Here is a 21,191-nt window from a genome sequence, read left to right on the forward strand (position 1 = left end):
CATAAGTCTAGTTAAGACAACATTTAGGTTCCATGAAGGAACAGGTGGTGTTCTTGGTGGAATAATTCTTTTAAGGCCCTCCATGAATGCTTTAATGACTGGTATCCTATATAGGGAAGTTGAATAGGTAGGCTGCAGGTATGCAGATATTGCTGCAAGGTGTATTTTAATGGAAGAGAAAGCTAGGTTAGATTTTTGTAAGTGAAGCAAGTAACCCACTACATGTTTTGGGGTTGCGTGTAATGGTTGGATTTGATTAATATCGCAGTAGCAAACAAACCTCTTCCATTTACTGGCATAGCAGTGCCTGGTGGATGGCCTTCTGGCTTGCTTTATGACTTCCATACATTCTTGGGTAAGTTGTAAGTGTCTGAATTCTAGGATTTCAGGAGCCAGATTGCTAGATTCAGCGATGCTGGATCTGGGTGTCTGATCGTTTGGTTGTGTTGTGTTAACAGATCCGGCCTGTTGGGCAGTTTGATGTGGGGTACTACTGATAGGTCTAGCAGCGTTGTGTACCAGGGTTGCCTTGCCCAAGTTGGTGCTATTAATATGAGTTTGTTTTGACTGAGTTTGTTTACCAGATAAGGAAGGAGAGGGAGAGGAGGAAAAGCGTAGGCAAATATCCCTGACCAGTTGATCCATAGGGCATTGCCGTGGGACTGCCTGTGTGGGTATCTGGATGCGAAGTTTTGGCATTTTGCGTTCTCTTTTGTCGCAAACAAGTCTATTTGAGGTGTTCCCCAGAGCGTGAAGTAAGTGTTCAGAATTTGGGGGTGAATTTCCCATTCGTGGACCTGTTGGTGATCTCGAGAGAGATTGTCTGCGAGTTGATTCTGAATTCCTGGGATAAATTGTGCTATTAGGCGAATTTGGATGTGAATTGCCCAACGCCATATCTTTTGTGCCAGCAGGCTCAATTGCGTTGAGTGCGTCCCCCCTTGTTTGTTTAGATAATACATTGTTGTCATGTTGCCTGTTTTGACGAGAATGTATTTGTGAACTATTATTGGTTGAAAAGCCTTTAGTGCTTGAAAAACTGCTAGCAGTTCTAGGTGATTTATATGCAGTTTTGTTTGATGTACTTTCCATTGTCCTTGTATGCTGTGTTGATCGAGGTGTGCTCCCCACCCTGTCATGGAAGCATCTGTTATTACGTATTGTGGCACTGGGTCTTGGAAAGGCCGCCCTTTGTTTAAATTTATATTGTTCCACCATAGAAGCGAGAGGTAAGTTTGGCGGTCTATTAACACCAGATCTGTAAGGTGACCCTGTGCTTGTGACCACTGTGATGCTAGGCACTGTTGTAAGGGCCTCATGTGCAGTCTTGCGTTTGGGACAATGGCTATGCATGAAGACATCATGCCTAGGAGTTGTAATATCATCTTTGCTTGTATTTTTTGTGTTGGATACATGCGTTGTATGATGTTGTTGAATTTTTGAATTCTTTGTGGACTTGGAGTGGCTACTCCTATTGTTGTGTTTATTATGGCTCCTAGGTATTGTTGTACCTTGCGCGGCAGAATGTTGGATTTTGCAAAGTTGACTGTGAACCCTAGTTTGTAGAGGGTTTGTATGATTTGATTTGTGTGGTTGAGCACGTTATTAACGAATGGGTCTTGATTAGCCAGTCGTCTAGATACGGGAATACATGTATTTGCTGCCTTCTGATGTGTGCAGCGACTACTGCTAGACATTTGGTAAAGACTCTTGGTGCGGTTGTTAAACCGAAAGGCAGTACCTTGAATTGGTAGTGTATTCCTTTGAATACAAACCTTAGGTATTTCCTGTGCGATGGATGTATTGGTATATGGAAATACGCGTCTTTGAGGTCTAATGTTGTCATGTAGTCGTGTAGTTTCAGCAATGGTAACACTTCTTGTAGTGTGACCATGTGAAAGTGGTCTGATTTGATGTATGTGTTTAGTATTCTTAGGTCTAGGATTGGTCTTAGCGTTTTGTCCTTCTTTGGTATTAAGAAGTACAGTGAATAAACTCCTGTGTTTATTTGTGTGTTTGGTACTAACTCGATTGCGTTCTTTTGCAATAGTGCTTGAACTTCTATCTCCAGGAGCTCGGAATGATGTTTTGATAAATTTTGTGCTCTTGGTGGTATGTTTGGAGGGAATTGTAGAAATTCTGTGCAATAACCATTTTGGATAATTGCTAGAACCCAAGTGTCTGTAGTGATTTCCTCCCATGCTTTGTAATAATGACCTATTCTTCCCCCCACTGGTGTTGTGTGGAGGGGGTGAGTGACATGTGAGTCACTGCTTAGTTGTAGGGGTTTTGGGGCTTTGAAATTTTCCCCTATTCCTAGGGAATTGCCCTCCTCTATATTGGCCCCGAAAGCCTCCCCTGTACTGTCCCTGGTAACTGGATGGTGTTGCCTGTGAGGTGCCGGCTTGTGTGGCCTGACCCCGAAACCCCCCTCTAAAGGGTGTTTTGCGGAAGGTGCTGTAATTTCCTCTGCTCTGCGGGGAGTAGAGTGCGCCCATGGCTTTAGCAGTGTCCGTGTCCTTTTTAAGTTTCTCAATCGCCGTGTCCACTTCTGGACCGAACAGTTCTTTTTCGTTGAATGGCATATTGAGAACTGCCTGCTGAATCTCTGGTTTAAACCAAGACGTTCGTAGCCATGCATGCCTTCTGATGGTCACAGATGTATTTATTGTTCTTGCAGCTGTGTCTGCTGCGTCCATGGAGGAGCGTATCTGGTTGTTTGAAATGTTCTGTCTTTCCTCAACCACTTGCTTTGCCCTCTTTTGTAGGTCTTTGGGTAGATGTTCAATGAGATGTTGCATCTCATCCCAATGGGCTCTGTCATAGCGCGCAAGAAGTGCCTGTGAGTTAGCGATGCGCCACTGGTTTGCAGCTTGTGCTGCGACTCTCTTTCCAGCTGCATCGAACTTGCGGCTTTCCTTATCTGGGGGTGGTGCGTCCCCAGATGTGTGGGAGTTGGCCCTTTTCCCAGCTGCTCCTACAACGACAGAATCTGGTGGCAGCTGTGAAGTTATGAAAATAGGGTCTGTAGGAGGCGCTTTATACTTTTTTTCCACCCTTGGTGTGATTGCCCTACTTTTGACCAGCTCCTTAAAGATGTCTTTTGCGTGCCGAAGCATACCAGGGAGCATAGGCAGGCTTTGGTAGGAGATGTGGGTGGCAGAGAGGGTGTTGAATAGAAAGTCATCCTCGACTTGTTCTGAGTGGAGGCTTACATTGTGGAATTGTGCTGCTTTAGCCACCACCTGAGAATATGCAGTACTGTCTTCTGGTGGTGATGGCTTTGTAGGGTATGCCTCCGGACTGTTATCTGACACAGGGGCGTCGTATAAGTCCCATGCGTCCTGATCCTGGTCACCTTGGCTCATGGTGGTGTGAGCCGGGGAATGTGATGGAGTTTGTGCTGGTGAGACGTGAATTATAGGTGAAGGAGAGGGTGGCGGAGTAACCCTTTTCACCATTTTTGTTTGTGGTGTTTGGTCAGTTTGAAATTCCAGTCTTCTCTTTCTCCTAATAGGGGGAAGGGTGCTTATCTTTCCTGTCCCCTGCTGTATAAAAATACGTTTCTGCGTATGGTCTACATCGGTGGATTGCAGGTCTTCCTCAAACCTATGCTTTCGCATTTGGGAGGTCATTGATTGCTCTTCTGTATAAGAGCCTGAAACTGGGTCGGTTGCAGGTTGTTTTGGCACCGAAACCCTGTCTGCATCTTTTTTCGGCTCCGAGGTGACTTTTTTCTTTTTCGGAGTCGAAACATCTCGGCGTCGATCTTCATCGGTGCCGCTGTCTCGGCGTCGAGCCGTGTCTACACCGCTATCTCGGTGTATGTCTCCAGCACTTTCTCGGTCCAGAGAAGGCTGCGTGCCGGTGTCTCGACCGGAGTCGGACGGTCTCGGCACTGATTGGGCCTTTTTCGGTGCCGACGGTCGGTCACCGAATTTATGGGTGGAGCCATGGCCTGGTGGCAGTGGCGTCCCCTGGGCCTTGACAATCTTCTTATGAGTGGTTTTCGACGTCTTACTCACGGTTCGTGGATCGTCGAATTCCTCGGAGTCCGATTCGTGTATCGAAAAGGTTTCTTCCTCTTCCTGTACCTCGAACTCTCGGTGGGCTGTCGGCGTGGACGCCATTTGAAGTCTTCTGGCTCGACGGTCTCGGAGTGTTTTTCGGGACCGGAACGCACGACAGGCCTCGCAAGTGTCTTCACTGTGCTCAGGTGACAGGCACAGGTTACAGACCAAGTGTTGGTCTGTATAGGGGTATTTTTTGTGGCATTTGGGACAGAAACGGAACGGGGTCCGTTCCATCAGCGTTCTTCTACACGCGGTCGGGCCGAGCAGGCCCCGACGGGGGATCGAAAACTACCCCGAAGGGCTCCGGAGCTCTTCGATCTTCGATGCGGTGTTGATTCTAACTACGCCGATCCCGAACGCAACAATACCGACGAAAATCTTCTGAAATTAGCTAATCTTCCGTTCCGAAACTCGGAGCGACAGGAACACGTCCGAACCCGATGGCGGAAAAAAAACAATCGAAGATGGAGTCGACGCCCATGTGCAATGGAGACAAAAGGAGGAGTCACTCGGTCCCGTGACTCGAAAGACTTCTTCGAAGAAAAACAACTTGTAACACTCCGACCCAACACCAGATGGCGAGCTATGCAAAACATGCGTATCTACAGCGACAGATGCCATCGAACATATAGATTCAAAAATCTTTCATAAGCAAATTATTGAGCAAAATCTTGATTCCATTAACATGTGTTTAATGCCACAGCCTTCATATCCTCATCTGGTATTAGAATATGAAGCCTTAAGCAATGCCATTTCTGAGGCTTCAGTGAGTAATAGGCTTTCTCATTGTCTCAAGCCACGGCAATGGTTTAAACCTGTACAGCCGCCCATAAAGAGTTAAAAATCAGTCCTGAAAAAAATCCCGTTTAGTCGGGAACTAGTTAGACGGGCAAGGGGCCAATATAAGACAGCCCTGGAGGAAAGGAGAAATTAAATTAGAAACAGAGCATGGGAAGAACTCATTGCGGCTACGGAATTGAAGGACCCTGCACAATTCTGGAAAGTAGTTAATCACCCTTACTTTCTGGAATATGATAATAAACAGGGCGAGTGTCTGATACCTGAAGGGGTCTGGGTGAAACACTTCACGAAGATATTTCAGCCTGCAAATGATTCCCATTACGAACAAGGGGATTGTAGTAATTCAAATGTGGTGGCAGTAAATTTGAATACGAACAATTTATCCTTTGAGTTACATGAGGTAATTGCAGCCATTAAACGATCGAAATTGGGGAAAGCCCCTGGCCTGGATGGTGTCCCGGTCGATCTTTTCAAATCTATTCCAGACCTCTGGGGACCATTAATCACAAATGTATTGATTAGTGCAGTTAAAAGTAATATTCCTTCTTCATGGAAATTGGCAATAATTGTTCCTATTTTTAAGAAGGGAGATAGACCAGATCCAATCTGCTACAGACCAATTTCCTTAATAGATTCTACTGCCAAGATTTTGGAAAGTGTTATCTTGACCCGGCTTGAGGACTGGGCAGATAAGACAAAAGTTCTCTCTCCAATCCAATATGGCTTGAGACCTGGCATCGGTACAGTGGAGCAGGCTTTAAATTTACATCTTATTCTCAGCAAATATGTCACGATCAGAAAAGGATCTATTCACTTACCTTTTATTCATCAAGTGCGTTTGATTTGGTGAATAGAGAGAAATTGTGGCAACTCATGGATATAATGGGGATTGGCCAGGATGTGCTTGAATTAATTAAACGGTTATACACCGACCTTACAATTTCAGTTCAATATGGCCAGTGTGGTGAGAGATCCCTTCCTTTTCCATCCTTACGTGGAGTTAGGCAGGGTTGCACCTTAGCACCATTTTTATTTTTGTTATATATCAATGGCCTTGATTGTTTTTTAGTACAAAATGGTAAGGATTATCCTAGGATGGGATCCAGACAACTCCCCGGTTTTATTGTATGCTGATGATGCTGTTTTGATTGCCCGTACAGCAATTGGTCTTCAGAATTTATTAGACTTTTTTTTTTAACTTTTATGCAGGATCTTGACTTGTAAGTTAATTTTGCACAGTCACACATCATGACATTTGGCCCTCGAAACACACGTTCCAGATGTTTTACTATGGATGGAAATATCGTAACTAAAGTGAAAGAGTTTTGCTATTTAGGACTACATTTAACCTCCTCCCTGTCATGGTACCCCCATCTTAACTTCAAGATCCAACAAATGGAGTGAAACATATAGGCGATCTTCAGTTTTGCCTGCAAACTGGGCCATAGGCCAGTTCATCAGATTATTATGCTTTATAAAATCTAAATGCATCTCTGCAGCCATGTACGGGGCGGGTCTTTGGGGTTACATCAAATCAGCCTGTCTACAACGAATTGAGAATACATTTTTACACAGGCTGCTTTTGGTACCTAAGAATGTAGCAAATATTATTTGCCATGAGGAGTTGGGAGTACGGTATATTGAGGATTTGGTTGGTATTGCCCCACTTTTGTTATGGCTAAAAGTTTGGTCAAACCCTGCGGCCAGCTTGGTACAAGACTGCATTATTGACTGTATCCAATCAACTAGAATTCCGTGGCTCACTTATGTTCAAAATTCCTTTTGGAATTTAGGGCTAGAGAACATGTTTATTAATCCAGGGTCTCTACCTACTAATGCTAAGGAATTGCTGAAATCACAATATATAGAGTATGCTGCAAATTGCAGATATCAAGAGGCAGCAAAATTGAAAACGTTCGAATCCTACGTTGAAATCTCTACCTCCACAGTGGTAGAACCACATTTAACTTGGTTTTCGAGCTTCTCATTATATTCTCTCCTTGTTTTATTTAAATTAACTCTTATACATTTTAGACTGGCTTTTCCAAAGAAATGTACTTGGCATAAAATGCTCCCAAACTGCCCTTTTGATAATCTCTTAAAGCACGTGCCACTTTTTCTTATTCTGTCCACTCTACTATGCACCTAGACAAATTTTTATCTTGCCAATTTTAAATAAACTGCAAACTACATCTTATCAGGAGGCATTGATTATTATTCAAAAACTCTCTTCAATACAATTGTGCCATCCTGTTTTAAGTTTTATTAAATCGGCTATGGCCATTACGAAACAATATGAACTGATCGAAGTAGACACATATTGGTATAATCTGGCAATGTATGTTTTTATTCTGATGCTGGGCATTTACCTTTGTACTGTACACGTTTGTATTTATAGGGTTAACTGATAATGGCAATGTTTAGAATTTTGTGATAATGTTGATTGAAGATGTTTTTTGTATCTTTGTTTTTAATATTTGTACTGTATTTTGATTATAAAATTTTTTTGTTTGAAATGCATTGTACTTCTATGGCATTTGCCGAATAAAGATTCTTTGCCTGACTGACTTATTTGTAAAGTTACTTTTATTAGGAAGGATTATCGCTAGCTGTAGGATGACTGCTCAACAGGTTGTTGGTATGCTTTTTGTGTCTTCCTCTGACCACGATTATGAGACTGAGTCTGTACGTGAGCCAGAGGAGGAAGGTCAGAATTCTGGCAGAGAATTTTCAGTCCGAGAGGAATCATCTGATTAAGTCATTCTTAGTGCAGATGAAATTCCGCTTTTAGAGGAAGACACTGATAGAGGAAGGCACTTATGTGCTGATAGTGAAGCAAAAGGCATCTGGGTTGCAGCCTGGAGCTGAGAGGTTTCCCCACAGGAAGTACTGGACTCTGGGTTGTCCTACACATGGTGCAGCCACTGTTGCCTGCCTTTAGTGGTGTTGTAAGGTGTAGAATGAATACAGAAAACTTTTTGCCTATAATTTTTTCAGTTGTTTAAGGATGGTGTATTTTTTAATGCGATTGTTGAGCGGACTTATTTGTACGCTGAACAGTATGTGAAAGACAGTGCCAGACTTATGCCCTACTCAAGCTACCTGATAGGCTCCTACAAATCTGGATGAGTTGAAAAAGTTCTTGGGTTAAACTTTTTTGATGTGCCTGATAAGGCAGCCGTCACCGTCTTCATTGGCCTACTAGTCCCTTGATGACAATACCTATATTTCCTGCAAACATGAGCCATAATTGGTATTTCCTTCTGCTTTGGATGCTGCATTTTGTTGATAATGCTTTAGTGTTGCCACAAGATCATCCTGATTGTGACAGTCTTTTTAAGATTCAGCCTGTCCTCGATCACTTTGTCAATCGTTTTTCAGAGATCTATGTTCTAGGGAAAGAGCTGTGGGCGAGTCACTAGCCCTGTTCAACAAAGCTCACCATTTATATGTAGATAACTTCTACACTGATGTGCAACTGTCCGGGGGATTGGTCAAAGTGGAGACTTGCTTGTGGCACAATCCGCTTTGTATTATTTAAAAAAAAAAGGAAAAAAACCCACCTGTAGCGGACAGTGCAGTGCGTAATTAACTTTTAGCTGTGACATTTGCATACAGGAGAGATATCTACATGCTGACTACAATCCACGATGAAAGTACCTCACCCAAGACTGTTTGGGGTCAGGTTGCTGAAGTGCACAAACCTGTGTGCATTTTAGACTATAATACGCGCATTGGGGGATATATGCAAGCCACTCCTCCCTGGACTCCCTGGGGTGTCTAGTTTTTAGAAATGTCTGGCAGCGAAGGAGTTAATGGGCAACAGTGTGTTAAAGGATTTCTGTTCCACAGATATATATAAAAATTTTAAAAAACACGGTTAGTTGACCACATGGAGCATACAGACAGAACAGTTTGGGAAATACCTATTTTATTTTCCCTTTAACATTTCGACCAAAGTGAAAAAGTGATACCTATTGAACACTTTCTTGCAATTGTTTTTTCTTTGACCAGAGGTGCTTCATCAGGCAAGCATATTGAACCATGCAGACTACACACAAAAAAATAAAAAACAACATTGATTTTTGTATTTTAACTGTAGGATAGCAATTTGAGAATTATAAACCAACACCGAAATTGCATTAACACGGCAACACAAGATGTCATCCGAAATGGTTCCAAAAGTGCAATAGCCAATTTAAAAAACTTGTTATACAACGTGAACTGGAGGAAATACACACACAACACTACTGTAGCGCTAACAACCACAAACTACAGATATGAAGTTTTAACGGAATGCTGGGTATAAGATATAAGGGCAGAATAACCTAATAAAGCATGCTATAGGAAAGAGTTGTATCCTATTAGAAAAATGCACCCATGTTTAAAGCTAGCCCTTTGAAAGCACTTCAACGCTTAGAGACAGCTAAGAACAAAACTCCCAACTTAAAAAGGTATATGTGCAGATTATTACTCAGGACATTTTACTAGTCAAAATAAATATAAAAGACCATGAGAAAAAAGAAAAAAGGAGAGGGAGAAGGAGAAGGGAGAGGGGGGAGAAGGGAGAAGGGAGAGGGAGAGGGGGGAGAAGGGAGAGGGAGAAGGAGGAGAGGGAGAAGGGAGAGGAGGAGAGGGAGAAGGGAGAGGAGGAGAGGGAGAAGGGAGAGGAGAGGGAGGAGGGAGAAGAAGGGAGGAGAAGGAGAAGAAGGGAGGAGAAGGAGAAGAAGGGAGGAGAAGGAGAAGAAGGGAGGAGAAGGGAGAAGAAGGAGAAGGAGGGAGAAGGAGGAGACACGATCTTGACTTTTAGTTTTGATAAATGGAGGATAAACCGTACCAACCATGCAAAAAAAAAAAAAAACCTAGGCGACCTCATCCTAATCAAGCTACTCAAACTATAAATAAAAGGGCAAGATGGAAGCGGTGAAGAGCCAGAGAACCAGTTTAAAGGTGTTTGGTAAAGAAAAATAAGAATTTAGGATCACCGTCACCACAAACATGACAAACGGCATAGTATACATGTTGTGTGTCCTCCGATTTTGAACCTTGTTTAGTCAGTAAAACAGCAGCAACTAAGAGTGCAATACAAAACCAAAACTAGCAAAGCTAATAGGACTGGATTTAATCTGCTGGGTGTAATAACAGGTGGCAGTTCACAACGCAACCCTGGAGTGGAGGGTTCTAATACATTACAACGCTGTCAATTAACACGCTTGCCTTCACCATGTATTTTTTTCAATGTAATGCTTTTACCAAGCATATGCCTTTGACCACGCAAATAACTATGAATCAAGGTATGTGTACCACCCAATACCCTACCCACCCTTAAACCCTAAAAATACTTTTGCCACCCAATACCCTGACCCACACCTTACCCCTAAAAATACTCTTACCACCCCAAACCTAACCCTGTACCCAAACCTAAATAAATCCTTAAATGATAATATTATACACACACAGTACATACATACACGTACATTTATATTTACCTTAAATAGGCGTTCCATGTGCGGTAAAGGCATGCGTAGTAAAAATAAAATGTGCAGTAAAGGTGTTACGGGCAAATTACTGTGTTGTAAAGGCTGCTTCCAGAGTAGAGACAGAAGGATACATTCAAACAGCCAATATCATTAAGTGGGACACGAATAATGCCACTGGACTGGGACGAGATGTGATTTATAAAGTTTCAAGACCATGGCAGAGTAAGGCTGGCTCCAGAAAGACAATGGCTGAAAACGGCAAATCCAAATCTCACTCTCAAAATAGTGTCAGCAACACATCTGGTTAACAGCTGCACTGTCAAAACTTATACACATTGTAATGGTATTTTTTTTTTTTTTTTTTTTTTTTTAAACTTAATTGTTCTCTGGGGAAAGCAAAAAATTAATGCAGAAGACCACATTACACTACCTGGTATAAAAACAGTTTCTCCAGGCATCTGCAAAATCTCCAATGGTTTAAACTCAGGAGGCCAAGTAGGGAGTTGGGTGCGAGGATAGATAATGCTGAACCAGGTGATGGCTTCATCCTGCTGATTTCCCCCCTCTTCTCTGTTCACTTTTATCAGCTCCCGAGGAGTGTTAGTGGGAAAAAGACACCAGCGTTTGTGACCCTGAACCAAAGCATTCCAAGCACTGGTTCCAAGGGGATCAATATGAATTCCTGTGCCAGATCGAGGAGGTCCCATCACAAACCATCTGCCAAAAAATGCAGCAAACATGGTTATGTCTCTTTTGAGTAAGCTATTAACTGTTTGAATTTTTTTTATAGCAAGAACGCAAAGTGACATGCAAGTTACAATGAGTTCACAGAACACTGGATAAATGTTTAACAATTTATGATTATTTAATTGTTCAAGAACAAATGCCACTCCTGCCATCGAAACGGTACATTTAATTTGCCTTGGGGTGACGATGACAAATATGGGGCCTGCTGGTCCAGGAAGCAAAAACGATGGTGTTCACAATAGTTCTCTGGGTGTGTTAAATAAGACTTCCCCGGAGAAAAATAAACAAGGAGGTGGGACAAACAGCAGACAAGGAAGAGAGCAACATGGAATGTAGGGGACGGGAGATAAGCACACTGAGGAGTGAACAGCACAGGAGGAAGAAACATGTGGTCACTGCAGGGATGTGGAAATCAGATAGCCCGACTCCCAGGACATATTGTCTGTGTGTCAGGAACAACAGGTTTTCAAACCCTGTGGCTGCCAGTTCAAAGTACATTACCGATCAGAGAAGAGCACTGTCAGCAGTTACGGTAATATTTCTGTTCATATATTAAGGCTACTCAAACTTCTATTTATGGTTCATCAACGCCAAACCTTTAGTATTACGGTGAGCGCCCTAAAGAAATGTATTAAGCCCCTGGACTGAACTACTGACAGTGTTTCCTGTCTAAAAACATATACACACACACACACACACGTTTGCAAAGTTGAACAATATGTTGCTACTATAATGCTACACTAATGCCCTCTGATAAGATGCAAATATTTGCAGTCTTGAAAGCAATGTGATGATTCTTTGCTCTCAAAATAAACTGTTCACAAAAAAAGTGAATGGAACCAGGAAAAAAAACGTTTTGCTAAATCACTGAGAAATGTTAGGTACCATTTCTTTAAAGCATCGTTAAGTAAAATGTGTTGAAGCATGCTGTATTTCCAAAAAATATCCCTAATGGAAAATCAGAGTAACAAGTTTCAACAGGGTTATTAAAAACATGAAAATAAACAAGCAATGGCAAAGCCAAAATTTCTGACATTGGCGGTCAGCCTTTTGGTTTTGTCTTTGAGTGTCCTATTTTGACATGGTTTTTGCACAACTTTATAGCTGTAGGGGCTGCTCAGTCTTCACCATTACAGAAGAAACATTAGCAAAAATAAAAATATTTTTTGTTCTCAAAAAGGTACACATTGCCATAATGTTCCTAGCACTAAATAAAACTACTCTGGGTGCAGAGTTGCCTCTTGTGAAAGAGGAGAATAAAAAAAACTAAAGTTCTTGATTCATGCCAGACCTAATTATGGGCCCAATTCTTAAAGAAACTCACAAAAGTGCATCCCTGGTTTATGTCCATGCATCAGTGCAGAATTATGGTTTTCACAAATTCACAATAATTTACACTAGTAGGTCAGGAAACCATTCTCCTACAAAATATCTGTGAACTGCATTTTTGCATGAGGAAATATGCATGGTTCATTTGCTTATGTGAAAATCTGTTGAGCGTTTACAAGTTCACTTTCTCTCCAGCCCCTTTTCCTCCCAACTGTGGAACAAATTTTACTTCTGCTCAGCAAGAGTAAATTTCTAAACTTTCTCAGTGTGGCAAAAGATTAAAGAAGAGATGGTGAAAACCCTTAAAATGTGCAGTAAAAAAAAAGTCAATTCTTGTGATTATGTTTCTGCTAGAAAAGGATCTGACTTTTTTCTAGTGACAGTTTTGATGCCATAAAGTAGCACAGAATGTTTATATGCCTACTGCAAGGATCAAAACGGTATTTTATGTGAATGGCTGATTGGATTAGTAAAGCCAGCCTTTGCCTGCGCTATAATACAAATTAAACGTATGTGCGGGGGGGGCTGCTATGGAGAGAGGAAATGCACTTTTGCTGGGTGGTAGTGAGGGAATTTGAGGAGGTGGTAATGGAAGTGGGAGAACCAATAATGATTGTTGGACTGGGTGCTGGAGGTGCTAAAGACTGCGACGATTGGTATGTGACAAGATGAAGTAATAGTGTTTTTTTTTTTAGTGTCTTGAGAGAACATGCTGATTGAGGGAAGAAGCGGAGGTAAGTGACCTCTACTGTTGCAGGTATCTCACACCCACCCAACCACAATTTTGTGACAGTCTACGTAGTCTAGCGCTTTAGAGCGACAGTTTAGCCAGTAGCAGAGATGGCACCTCGTTGGATGACTGCTTCTCAAGCCCTAACTCGGGTTATAGAAGACAGCTCTGACGTAGGATCAGAGACTGGGATAGCATCTGAGGGATAGGACAATAGCTCAGACTCTGGGAGTGAGTTTTCAATTGGAGGAGCACCATTCAATAACTCCTCTTCCAGTGATTATGAGGGAGGTGATGAGGACAGTTCTGCTGTCCCTTCGCAAGCAGTCTGTGCAGCAGGACAATAGCTGGTTAGCCCAACACACAGAACAGGTGCTTCGGCGGCAAGGAAAGAGAGAGTGCTCTCTTGGTAGCTCCCCGATTTAGTTCAGCCCTAAATTCCACTGTCAAAATCGTATTGTGGAGACATCAAAATAATCTATCACAAAACAACCTGGTTTTGTAAGGCAGGCACCTGCGTTTTTGGTCCTGGGCTCGGCGGCCATTTAGGGAAACCTCCCAAACCCAGACATTTCTGGAAACTAGACGTCCGGGAGAGTCCGCAAAGGTGTGACTTGGGTGGATTCCCCAAAGTTTTCTGACCCAGAATACCCTGCAAAGCTGAAATGTTGAATAAAAACGATTTTTTCTTGCATTTCTGTCACACAAACTATAGGAATATGTTGGGATCCACGAAATTCCTACCACTCAGTGTTTCCCCACATGCCCTGATAAAAACGCTACCCAACTTGAGTGCTTGCGTCGGGAATGGATCACCCTAGGGTCAACAGTTGTCCTCATGTAAGGACCAACACTGACCAGTGTGTGATCTATTCCCAACACTGGCACTAGGCCTACCCACACAAGTGAGGTACCATTTTTATCAGGAGACTTGGGGGAATCCTGGGTGGAACGAAATTAGTGGCTCCTCTCAGATTCCAGAACTTACCATCACTGAAATGTGAGGAAAAGGCGTTTTGGCCAAATTTTGAGGTTTGCAAAAGATTTTGGGTAACAGAACCTGGTGAGCGCCCCACAAGTCACCCTATTCTGAATTCTCCTAGATGTCTAGATTTCAAAAATGTATAGGTTTGCTAGGTTTCCCCAGGTGCCGGCTGGGTTAGAGGCCAAAGACCACAGCCAAGCACCTTGCAAAAAACATGCCCGTTTTCATTAGAAAAATGTGATGTGTCTATGTTGTATTTTGGGGCATTTCCTGTTGCGGGAACTAGGCTTACCCACGCAAGTAAGGTACCATTTTTCAAGGGAGACTTGGGGGGAATGCAGAGTGGAAGGAAGTTTGTGGCTCCTCTCAGATTCCAGAACTTTCCATCACCAAAATGTGAGGAAAAGGTGTTTTATTTGTTAAATGTTTAGGTTTGCAAAGGATTCTGGCTAACAGAACCTGGTGAGAGCCCCACAAGTCACCCCATCCTGGATTTCCGTGGGTGTCTAGTTTTCTAAAATACACAGGTTTGGTAGGTTTCCTAGGTGCCGGCTGAGCTACAGGTCAAAGACCACAGCTAGACATGTCTGCAAAAACATCAGATTTCAATGTAAAAATGTGACGTGTCCATCTTGAGTTTCCTGTCCCGGGCAGTCGGCCTACCCACACAAGTGAGGTACCATTTTTTCAGGAGACTTGGGGGAACACAGAATAGCAAAACAAGTGTTATTGCCCCTCGTCTTTCTCTACATTTATTCCTTCCAAATGTAAGACAGTGTGTAAAAAAGAAGTCTATTTGAGAAATGCCCTGTAATTCACATGTTAGTATGGGGACCCCAGAATTCAGAGATGTGCAATAACCACTGCTTCTCAACACCTTATCTTGTGCCCGTTTTGGAAATACAAAGGTTTTCTTGATGCCTATTTTTCACTCTTTATATTCCAGCAAATTAATTGCTGTATACCCGGTCTAGAATGAAAACCCATTGCAAGGTGCAGCTCATTTATTGGCTCTGGGTACCTAGGGTTCATGATGAACCTACAAACCCTATGTATCCCCGCAACAAGAAGAGTCCAGCAGACGTAACGGTATATTACTTTCAAAAATCCGCAACAGCTGAAAAAGGTATAGAAGAAAACGTGGCCGGAAATGGTTCTTTTTTTCACCTCAATTTCAATCTATTTTAGCTGTTAATTTGTGTAGGAAAACTGAAGGATCTACGCAAATTACCCCTTGCTAAATTCCAAATTGCGTCTGCTTTTCAGAAATGTTTAGCTGCTCGGGATCCAGCATTGGTTTCACACCCATTTCTGTCACTAACTGGAAGGAGCCTGAAAGCACTAAAAATGGGGTATGTCCCAGTAAAATGCCAAAATTGTGTTGAAAAATGTGTTTTCTGATTCAAGCCTACCCGTTCCTGAAAGGCACCTTTAGAATGTCTAGGATGTTGGGGGGAAAAAAAGGACACAAATTTGGCATGGACAGCCTATGTGGACAAAAGTTATGAAGGCATAAGCGCGAACCACCCCAAATAGCCAAATAAATGGCCCAGCAGCTAAGAGGGGTAATAAAAAGATATTGCGAGCTAATGAAGTGAAACGACTCACAACAAAAATACTTTTGCAGACAGTTCTTGTTAACGCAACTTTCTCAAGGGCAATGAGTGCTTTCTCTTACCATAATCATCTTGTGGCAGTGTGCGACTGACAGAGCACACAGAATCCCACAACAAAATTCCAATCCAACACATCTCTCCCTTGCAGTTCCACCAACTCTGTCAACTCTTCCCCACACCTCTTGCCCCTCTCATCTCTACTTCACACTGCCACTACTCCCTCTTATCCTACAATCCCACTTTTTCTTCCCTCATATTCTGTATTGCCTCTCTATTCTGCTTCCTCACACATGCCAAGCAGTTTATTTCCTTGCCTTTTTAAGGTTTCCGTCCCTCAAACCCACGCTCTCCTCCTCTTTTTAAGATGTCTTATGCGTCCACAGATACTCCCTCTTTATGCATCTACAGCCCGCTCTCCCTTTCTTTCACTCTCTCACACACACTTTCTTCTCCTCTGTCCCAAGTTCATTTACCACTTGCTGCACAAACTACTTAGTCCTCTCTATCTTCCTTTCTATCTGTTCTGTGCAGCTCTCAGCCCTATCTATTAACCATGCCACATAATTCCACTCCACAAGTAACAATTCCAATACAACCCAATTAATTCCACAACACATACATCCAATACACTCCAAGTCAAAAACATATAGATAGGTAAAGGACATTGTCATTTAAGACGCCAACAGCTCTAACTCTCCCGAATGCGAGACTTACTGCATATGCTTGCTTTAGTATCATATGATGAGTCCCGAGTGCCAGACCCCGTGTATGTGCAATTGCAGACGTTTATTAGCAACCAGACTTAATCAATGCCGGCTATGATGCACCCTCCCAGGAGCGAAAGGCCTGCGGTCTCATAATTTGAAAATTAAGATTTCTTAGAATAATAATAATTCGAGGTGCGGTGTTCCAGAGTACACTTTCAACAAGCATAACTGGGTTCATGATAACATACCTATAGGGAGGGCGACGCTTCTCCCCCGAATATTGGAATAGGTCATCTTGGAAGTACTTCGGAATTGTATAATCGTCCAGAAGCTTCCTTCTCTTTGGGTGCTCTCCGTAACTACTGTCGAAGATATACAGTGGGCTATCGTCCTGCGTGGTTTCCATGTATTCCATGTAGTACTTCATCTTCATCTTTACGGAGTATCCATCGTTGTCTTCTCCGCACTTGAACTTCTGGTTCCGATACTTGCGCTTTAGTCGCTCGATGGTCCATTTCTCCACTGCAGGCCAGTCTAAGATTACGTTTACCAAGACCACCGGTTTGTAAGGCTTTTCGTACCGCTCAATAAACTCTTCACTTGACAAGGTGCGATAATCGGCACGCTCCACATTATCCTGCCAAGTTTACATAAAATATAATACGTTATTCATCAAACAATTTAAAGCTTAACAGCGTTCAAGAGCGAACACAATGGGATGGGGCAAAAAAATCTGAAACGCTATCTAGCTACAGAGCCCAGTTCTCACGTCACCAACACATAGGCGCCGTCATGCGCTTAGGATCACCCAGCTTTAAACACTCAACTTGTTGTGGACGGTAGCCTTAGACAACGAAGTTACACATCACTCCTCTCCCAGGTAGCCTTACCCGCACTGTGCTGTGGCTGAGGTCGAAAGTCCGGCTATACTCCCGTCGGCTCCAGTCCTGCGGTTCCCGTAACTCGGGCCGGGCACTGCGTTTGGCTTCTCGTATTCGCTTCTTGGTCTTGTGGTTCATCCCCGGAATCAGTGGCGTCTTTCAGTAATCCTGGAGTGGAAGCTCTGGTACACCCCACAGTTCGCAAGCTAAAGGCTGAGGTTGCTGGTGGGGAGCACAGGCCGCTGTACTTTGAAATTGCAGATATTTCCTATTTACCCCCGCGCTTCCCCGGGGTGTCACTTCACCGACCCCGGGGTTCACTGTTAAAAACTGGTGCAATTCCTCTCCCACCAAGCCGGTCTACTTCTTTTTTCTATATTTTCTCAAGACTGCTTTTCTTTCTAGAAACTTCCGCCGACTGTTTCTCGTTCTAATTCATCATTGACCAGTATCTCACAGCCTCTGTGACGTCATTCCGTAACATGGAAACAGGACTAACACTCCATACAGAATGGCACGTAAAGCACGTGCACTTCGGCCATATTGGATTGGGTAAGGAACAGCTACTGATATTAAATGCTTTCTGATACTATTAATAATCCCACTGACTCCAAATAGAATTGAATAGCAATTAAATGAACCATAAAAACACACTGTATATTCTAATTCAAACTTCGCGATTCCGAGATGGCCACCCTCTTTTTGACCTTCAACACATGCCCTGTGTGAGTTATCTCAGTTGACAACACTACGCTACCGCGTACTTCCAGTTCCGGGTAACTTTTAGTGGGTACTTCATATTTTTAATGTTTACGTCTTAGCAAAATGTGGTCATTAAAATATGTAGATAGCCAACCTTTTGTATGGTTGCAACGGTAAGTAAGGTAATGCCGCATCATACAACTATAAAGGGCTCAAATAACTTGCTTATGTGTATTTTAAAGACGATGAAATAAAATCACTCCAAAACGGCAGCCATGATGAAACAGTTTTTCATTTGAATCAACACTTGAGCAAAATATCTACTCTTACCAACTGCAAGGAGCAGAAGCCTGATTTCGTGGACACTTTGGTAAACAATGGGGGAAACGACGGCGCTCAGAGTCCGCACAGTGCGACGCTACACTTTTCAGCAGAGCACGGATGAACTAGAGGATCTGCGAGTGTGTATCCCAGAGGTGCGTCGCAATCACAAATCTGCTGTGCTTTGCTGAAGCACGTAGTTGGGAACGTGAACGGAGAACAGGGTACTAAAGTATTGAATGAGAGAAGGTTTATCATTGTATAGTGGGGAAAAGATGTAGGAGCGAATGTGCGACATTTGCGTGCTCATGGAGCTTTTTCCCGATTCATGGTGCTCTAATATGATGTAGCATCTTTGCAAAGTAGTTCCCTTCACACCTTAGAAATGTAAAACTACATGTACAAGAGGTTTCTATCAGTTTGGTGACATACGGAAAGGATCATTTGGGCCGATAGTGTAACAACGGTGACCGAAATGTAGAAATAAACATGTTTATAAGAAAGCTGTAACTATGGAACACCGAAGTGTGAGGAAAAAAGGCAGGAACAATCACTTAAACCCAACTTAACACACTTAAACCTAACGTTTGGTTCGGCCGACCGTTCTACGGCCACTCCAAAAGGACAGGAAGAGAGTGGGGGAGAGTAAGGGGGTAAGGATAAAATATACAACGCACCTTCCCCTATAAGAAAAGGAGAGGAGCAGATCAATCTTGAATAGTTCTTCCAGAGGAGCTGTAATCCTAGGAGTCATTTTAACTCAATCTGCTATAGTGTGTTTTTGGGTCATCACATGTGTGGACAAAATTACCTTCGGAATTTATATAATTTTTAACACTACTGTTGTGTACATTTGCTCCGGAGGCAGATTTATTCAACTCATCAGAACGATACTCCAATCCTCATCTACCATACATCCTCTTGCAACCTCAATAGTCACTCGCACATTTGACAATCCTTTTTACTCTGTTATTTCCCAGCTTGTTTAATTAAGCTTTTTGTGTTTACTTTAACAATTATGATTGGTTAGAGTATTTAGAATTTCCCTTCTCCACTCCCTCAGTAAGCCTTATTAGTACAGCATGTCCTACTCTCAACGTTGGTGGATTTGCTCATTGTACCTGGTCGTATCTCATATTGGAACTGGTTTGTTTCGCTTCTACCGTCTTTAAAAGCAGCCCACTTCCTTATCCATACCAGGCCACATCTCTGACCGCTCGTGGTGGCACATATTTGTCATTATGAAATAGAATGTCGTTCCGTAAATATTTCCTTCACTGGCTTCCTGAGCAAACAAGTGTAAAGTACCTTCTAAACTCGTAGTCGGTGGCTAAACAGGACGTGTATTCCTTTACTTTAGTGATACTATTCTTGTCTTTAGTATCAAACCAAAAGTCCTTAGTCAAAGTCATTTGTTGCATAATGTAAATCTCTCTCACATTTGCAACTACATCTAGCTCATTATAATTTTGAATCTTTGCCTCAACAGTCGGACAGGGTAACCTCGATAAACTGTCTGCACATTGGTTACACTTTCATGGTATATAAGACATACTCCTGCAGTTTGGGACATAGCCTAGCAATTCCAGTTGTTGATTTTAACTCTCCAGAGGAGGTAGAATATGGTCTAAGCGTTTGTGGTCTGTTTGTAAGACAAACTTGTTGATGCATATGCAGTGTCTAAAATGGTCAACAGCTCAGAAGCAGGCTGACAACTCCCATTCCATTTCTGCATATCTGTTTCACTTAGTGTGCTGGATGCGTGCCCAACAACCCATTTATTTTGGTAAACTTTCCATCTGCCTGCAGTGTCTGTCTGACATCCCTTTTCAACCCCTTCTCTTCCCCAGACACCATATCTCTCGGGAATGATTATTCCCCTGGCTTATGCTGCGGTATCCACCCCCCCACCCACAGCTGTGCAGTTTTTAATGCATACAATTCTATGTCAGGACCGGAGGCTCAGATTATGCTTCTCTTTCCAATGCTTATTTTTTACAGCAGCCAATGAAAATCATGGAAAGTAAAAACTACATGACCCAACATAGGTCATATCATGTGATAAACCATAGAGGAGGAAGCCTATAAAGTGTTGCATCACACCTAGCCACTCCTCTTTCTTTGCTGCTTCGCAGCCAGATAAGTGTGATTTCCTTTCTTATTGTTATTTATAACGTGTTGGGAGCGGGCTTTTCCCCTCCTTATAAGCGTCCATTGGAGCACTTTTTTATACGATGTAGTGGGAACAAGGGAGCAAGGACTTGCGCTCTTTCGCGCAGTCCTGTTATGCCGGTGAGATACTATCCATTCCATTCTATTTTATTATTTTATGACCCGCGCTCTGCGTGAGCGCGTTTTATGGGCTCCACGTCGTTTTTCATTCCCTGTTTCTCCTCGTCCTCACCGCGTGTGCATTTCTTACGCGCGTGTGAGATTTCAGAACATCCTGCCCCTCGTGCCTGATCGCTCCTGCCGGGCTGAGTATTTTTCATTTGTCCCCCCCGCCCCGGGGCGCCTCTTTGTTAACGCTTGCTCGGAGTGTCGTTTTGGAAATTTTTCACGCTCGTCGGAGCGTTGGAACCAAATAGTTTTCACGCCCCGGGGTGCCGGCCTTCAGCGCTCGTACCGGAGCACACATCAGGATTTTTCTTTCCTTCTTTTACGTTCGCGAGGGCATTATTGAGGCTCTGCCTCGACGGTACTAAGCGCTCTGCGCTATTAGGTCCCTCAACACGAGGGTATTATTATTAGAGGCTCTGCCTCGTGTGTGCAAAGCGCTACAGCGCTATTAAGTCCCTCTATTTAATATCTCCACCGGC

At 43.0% G+C, this 21,191-nt stretch overlaps 2 protein-coding genes across 3 annotated transcripts in view; one reads left to right on the top strand and one right to left on the bottom strand.

Annotated features, from left to right (window-relative positions):
* Positions 1-17,806, bottom strand: part of JMJD6 (jumonji domain containing 6, arginine demethylase and lysine hydroxylase) — a 68,015-nt gene extending 50,209 nt beyond the window's left edge. The window contains exons 1-3 of the mRNA XM_069200240.1: positions 17,359-17,806; positions 16,717-17,105; positions 10,785-11,071 (exon numbers count right to left, since the gene is read on the bottom strand). Coding sequence (XP_069056341.1) covers positions 10,785-11,071; positions 16,717-17,105; positions 17,359-17,487 — 805 coding nt within the window. The 5' untranslated portion in view covers positions 17,488-17,806. The remainder of the gene's footprint in view (positions 1-10,784; positions 11,072-16,716; positions 17,106-17,358) is intronic.
* A 511-nt stretch (positions 17,807-18,317) lies between these two features.
* The window catches only part of METTL23 (methyltransferase 23, arginine), a 218,361-nt gene continuing 215,487 nt past the window's right edge, over positions 18,318-21,191 (top strand). The window contains exon 1 of one of the 2 annotated variants that reach the window (XM_069200242.1): positions 18,318-18,527. In XM_069200242.1, coding sequence (XP_069056343.1) covers positions 18,429-18,527 — 99 coding nt within the window. In that variant the 5' untranslated portion in view covers positions 18,318-18,428. The remainder of the gene's footprint in view (positions 18,528-21,191) is intronic. The other variant, XM_069200241.1, reaches the window with a different exon arrangement.

This window comes from Pleurodeles waltl, chromosome 7 (genome assembly GCF_031143425.1).
Source record: "Pleurodeles waltl isolate 20211129_DDA chromosome 7, aPleWal1.hap1.20221129, whole genome shotgun sequence".
Taxonomy (NCBI): Eukaryota; Metazoa; Chordata; class Amphibia; order Caudata; family Salamandridae; genus Pleurodeles; species Pleurodeles waltl.